The following is a 5,714-nucleotide window of genomic DNA, read 5'->3' on the forward strand; positions in this document are numbered from 1 at the left end:
CTGATCCCCTTTATGTCTGCGATGCTCCATCCTATGGTCGGTATGTGTTGCTTGAGCACCCTATAAGCTTTTCCTCCTGGAGACCTGTCAATTTAGAAGAGATAATTACAGGTAAGGTGGAACTGTCTCCCAAAAACATATATTTTAAATGAAAAGGTAAGGGTTTAAGTTCCAAAGCTGATGGTGCTTTGATGGAGGGTAATAATTGTTTAGAGGAAGTCAGCCCATCTAATGGTAGAAATCTCCCTTGTCTTGGCTTGCACATTTCTTGGCCGGCCTCTAAATAATTTATTGCCTCCTCTACTTCGTCCTCCATTACCTGCATGTTATTACAAGAATTAATGAGATAGTTTGCAAGGGGGTCATCTAACTTTGATTTATTAATTTATGCTGCCACCACATCAATGGAGTCGATTACATATATTTCATGTTCTTTCGTGTTAAGATACTTCAGGGTTTGGAAAACGTTAAATATCATTTCTTCTCCATTAATCCTAAGAGTAAGTTGACCCTTTTGTACATCAATTAAGGCATTACCAGTAGCAAGAAAGGGTCTCCCTAGAATTAATGGCATCGATCTGTCATCCTCCATATCCAACACAATGAAATCAGTAGGGATGATGAAATTCCCTACTTTAACTAAGACATCTTCCACTATTCCCCTAGGGTATTTAATGCTCCGATCGGCCATTTGTAAGGTAATGGTGGTAGATGTTAGTTCATGTAATCCAAATCTCTTAAAAATAGAGTAGGGCATTAAATTTATACTAGCACCAAGATCACATAAGGCTTTATCGAATTCAGCATTCCCTATGGTGCAAGGTATAGAGAAACTCCCTGGATCCTTCAGTTTTGGGGGTAGCTTATTTTGAAGAATGGCTGAACATTCTTCATTTAGCTTTACCATCTCGCAATCCTCCCATTTCCTTTTGTTGGATATCACTTCCTTCAGAAATTTGGCATACTTGGGCATCTGTGATAATACATCAAGAAGAGGAAGGTTAATATGAATCTTTTTAAACACTTCCAAAAATTTTTCAAATTGCTTATCTAATTTAGCCTTCAAGACTCTTCTTGGGTAGGGAATAGAAAGTTTAATTTCATGTAAATTCAGTTTAGGGGTACTTCCCTCATTCTCCTTTTGCAGATGGGTCGATTCAGCTTCCTTGTCGTCTTCTTGGGCTTCACCGATTGTCTTCCCGCTCCTTAAGGCTATGGCATTCACATGCTCTCTGGGGTTCTTTTTTGTATTGCTCGGTAGCCGTCCCTCTTTTCTTTCTGACAGCATGCTTACAATCTGCCCCACTTGAACTTCTAAGTTCTTAATCGATGTTTCTTGACTTAAGAACCTCTTATATTGTTCTTGAAATCTTGCTTCAGTAGCAGTAATGAACTTAGAGATCATATCTTCCATATTACTCTTTTTTTCTTGTGGGGGTGGCTGTGGTTGGAAACCCATGGGTGCCTTTTGCTGATTATTACTCCATGAGAAGTTTGGATGACTCCTCCACCCTGGGTTGTATGTATTTGAGTATGGATTGAAGTTTGACTTACCAACATGAGAGATAAAATTAGCAATCTCATGAGAAATAAAAGGACTATTTAATAGACAATCAGAATTAGTATATCCCATTTGACAACATAAATCGCATGAGATGCTAGATGGTGTATTAATGGCTGCAACACTAAAATTATCTAGTCTCTTATTCAGATTAGCAATTTGTGTAGATAGGGATGCAAAGGAATCAATGTGGTGTACTCCCCTCTGATTATTTTGGTCATTGCTCCACTGGTAGTTGTTTAATACCATCTCCTCCACTAGGTCATATGCTTCGTCTGGAGTTTTCCTCATGATCGTACCACCTGCGGCTGCATCAATAATGGATCGGTTAGAGGAGGTAATACCATTATAAAAGGTCTGAATTTGACGCCAAGTTGGTATCCCATGGTGAGGACACTTCCTAAGCATCTCCTTAAATCGTTCCCATGCTTCATACAAGGATTCCCTCTCAAATTGAGCAAAAGTAGTAATATCATTAATTAGCTTTGCTGTTTTGGAGGGTGGGAAATATTTAGCCAAATATTTTTGGGTTAGATCATTCCAAGTGGTGATACTTCCTACAGGGAGTGAGTTAAGCCAATCTTTAGCTCTATCACGCAATGAAAAAGGAAATAATCTAAGCCTATTTGCATCATCACTAACTCCATTATGTTTAAAAGTATCACATATTTCCAAGAAATTAACAATGTGTGCATTAGGGTCGTCACTTGGTAACCCACTAAACTGAATACTTGTTTGGATCATTTGAATTATTGCAGGTTTGATTTCGAAGTTGTTGGCATGAATGGTGGGCTTGCAAATGCTGGATGTTGCCCCATCAATGTTTGGACAAGCATAGTCCAATAGGGTGCGATTTCCTTTTGCCATCTCTTCTTCCAACTCTATTTCTGGTTCGCCAATAACAACCTCCTCTCTTGTCTTACATTTGTTGGCCCTTTGCAACAAGTGAAGGGTCCTCTCAATTTCTGGATTGAATTCAGCTAGTCCTGGCAATGGCACCAAAAACTTGATAGCTATAAATATATAAACCTAGCAAGTGTACTAGCTATCAAGTAGTAGAAAAATATCGTTCCCACGAGGATTTAACAAAATAAGTATTAGAACCACCATCTTCCCTAATTATCTGGACAATCGAATTTCAGATTTGAGCAAGATCTACTGAAAATAAAAACTAGGGAAAGATAATAGAAACAAAGGTGATCACTAACTGAATATGTAATGGATGAAACCGCTAGGGCATTCGGTCCACCTAACAATGTAATGAATATTGATGGGTTCGATTAACCAAGATTATTTGTCATTCCCATAAGCTGAGATCTTTCCAATGTTATTTAATATTCTCTCTCGAGATATACTAAATCTACGCCCATCAGGTAGCCCTTCGATCTCTCGAGTAGAGCTCTCAAGATGGGAGTGCATTAAGTCTAAGAAGACCATGAAATTCAGATGAATCATATATATATATATATGTATATACCATTCAATTCACACTATGAATTATTCAGTCGATTATGTGAATTCCTCTCTCAATTCATTTATATAACTCAAATCAACTAAGAGGTCGCCAAGCTCTTAATTGCATTAAGCACAATAATTCTTAGACTATATGAAAATCACAATCTTGGATAAATCATAAAGATAAAAATATATTCATTAACATGATTAGGCTTTCCTCAGCCCTAGCAAGAAACAAATCAGTTCATGATAGAAGAATTAAAGCAAACAAAGGGAAAGAAAGAACTATTGGAATCGCCCATGGTGCTGAGATCTCCTCCTCTTGCCGCCACCTTCTTCTTGCAGCTTCTTGAGTTCTTGCTCATTTCTTGACTGATTGCTCCTTGCTTCTTGATTCAATCCCCAAGATTGAGTGATATCTAAAGCTGGTCCGCCCTCTCCTTTATATAGCTTAAAGGGGAGGGGGTGGTCTCCTACTTCCTCTTGAAGTTGATCTTATAAAAGTAGAAAGTCTTATCCTAATTCTACTCTTATAACTTTATCTAATGAACTCAATCCCTTTATCTCTCTAAGATTACATCAAGAATTTAGATCTGGGAGGACTCTTCTCAGTTTCTTGTTCTTGGATTCATATTAGACCTCCTCTGTGAATTGGGCTTCAGCCAGGCTTTTCTGGAAGTTGGGCTTCAGTTGCGGATTGGGCCTTCTTGCGAATTTTCCCTAACTTCAGGCCCGGATTTGACCTCGATGCAGGCCGAATTTGTGAAAGCCCAACACATGAAAGTTGTGGATTTTCCTCTTATCTTTCCCGTGGGTCTTAAATCAACCCAATCGGAGTTTGGATACGTGAGTTAAGCCCAAATTACTGAACAATGTCGAAACTGTGAAAAATCATCTGATTTGTCATTCTTTGCTCCTGATGCCTTCTTTCATGCCCTGAACCGAATACAAGAAATATGAGTCCAATTAAGTACTAATTTAGTATCAAAGACAGAATAATTGTGGATAAAAAATATGATAAATTCTAATCTCATCAATGAGCTCGGCTTCAGAAGGTCGCATGCAGCGCAGATAGGGGAGCGTGTAGGATATTCGGTACAGCCATTCGTCTATCATGACGTATTTGGCTGCCTGACGCTCTACTCTTCTGGAGGCATTACGATCCGTAGGGAGGGTCCCGTGTAGCAGGAAGCTCACGAGCGGATCAATCCAACTCGGCTCTGCTTGAATGACGGGAGCGACCTCCTCTGCCCCCTGAGAATGCTAGGTCGAGGCAAGTTCTCTATATACATGGTTTTCATGGTGTTATCACTAGTGCTGGATAACCGAGATAGGGCATCAGCCTCAGCGTTCTCTGATTTCGGGATTTGCTGGATGAAGTGTGACTGGAAGTTGAGCAGAGCCTCTCTTACTTTGGCTAAGTAAGCTATCATGGTTGGCTCGTGAGCTTCGTACTCACTCGTAACCTGATTGACCACGAGCTGGGAATCGCTACAGACGACAATGTGCTGGGCTTTCACTTCCTTTACTAGATCCAGCCCGGCTAGTAGTGCCTCATACTCTGCTTCGTTGTTGGATGCCACGAACTCAAAGCATAGTGCGTACTCCAGTTTCACACCGCTTGGCACGTACAGAATGATCCCAGCTCTGCTGCCCTACTGGTTTGACGAGCCATCTACGTGAAGGATCTAGGGCTCCTTGTCCCAGTTCGCACTTGGCCTAACTAGGAGAGATGCCGCACTGGTTGCTACTTCACGGTGCTCGAGCTCAACCGGTCTGGGAACCTCGGGCTCGCCCACACTAGGGGCCTCGTGTTCGACCGACCTGGGGACTTCGGAGCTAAAGGTGCATTCTGTGACGAAATCTGCTAAGGCTTGGACCTTGATAGCAGTTCACAGCTTGTACTAGAGCTCGTACTCGTTGAGCTCGATGGCTCACTTCGTCAACCTTCCAGAGACCTCGGGCTTGAGCAAGACTTGCCTCAGAGGTCTATTGGTAAGGAGAACAATGGTGTGAGCCTGGAAGTACGGATGGAGCTTCCGGGCTGCTATGACCAGTGCATAGGCTATCTTTTCTATCTCTGGGTACCTCGTCTCTACTCCCTGCAACACTTTACTAACATAATAAACTGGTCATTGGACCTGATCTACTTCTCTTATTAGTACCGAGCTGACCACCTCGTCACTTGCCGAGAGGTATAGCTCTAAAATATCACCCTCTTCGGGTCGGGTTAAGACCGGGATGCTGGCGAGGTACTTTTTGAGGTCGTCAAACGCGAGTTGGCACTCTTCGATCCATTCAAAGCCTTTACCTTTTATGGCCTTAAAGAAGGGCAGGCAGCGATCTGCTGACTTGGACATGAAGCGACTCAGAGCGGCTAACCGGCCATTCAATTTCTGAACCTCCATCAATTTCCGGGGTGGTCTCATTTCTAGGATGGCCTTAATTTTGTCCAGGTTAGCCTCAATGTCGCACCGGTTAACGATGTACCCTAGGAATTTACCCGAGGTGACACCGAAGACACACTTATTTGGGTTCAATTTCATATTAAACTTACGCAGAATTTCAAAAACCGAATGCAAATCTTGTATTAAATCATGTGAAAATTGGGTTTTGACGACCTTGTCGTCTACATAACACTCTATTTTCCTGCCAATTAATGGCTCAAATAGTTTATTTACAAGTCTTTGAAAAGTTG

General features: G+C 41.4%; 1 protein-coding gene and 1 non-coding gene across 2 annotated transcripts; one reads left to right on the plus strand and one right to left on the minus strand.

Annotated features, from left to right (window-relative positions):
- Window positions 1-385: 385 nt before the first annotated feature.
- Window positions 386-1,852, minus strand: LOC148791029 (uncharacterized). The gene has a single exon (XM_088890377.1). It carries the CDS (start codon window positions 1,850-1,852, stop codon window positions 386-388), a length of 1,467 nt encoding a protein of 488 aa, XP_088746503.1.
- Window positions 1,853-1,940: 88 nt separating this feature from the next.
- Window positions 1,941-2,047, plus strand: LOC148791030 (small nucleolar RNA R71). Its single transcript, XR_016078026.1, has one exon. It is a non-coding gene; the product is annotated as a small nucleolar RNA R71 (small nucleolar RNA).
- The last annotated feature ends 3,667 nt before the right edge of the window (window positions 2,048-5,714 follow it).

This window comes from Nelumbo nucifera, chromosome 6 (genome assembly GCF_055504915.1).
Source record: "Nelumbo nucifera cultivar China Antique chromosome 6, China Antique-T2T, whole genome shotgun sequence".
In the NCBI taxonomy this organism is placed as follows: domain Eukaryota; kingdom Viridiplantae; phylum Streptophyta; class Magnoliopsida; order Proteales; family Nelumbonaceae; genus Nelumbo; species Nelumbo nucifera.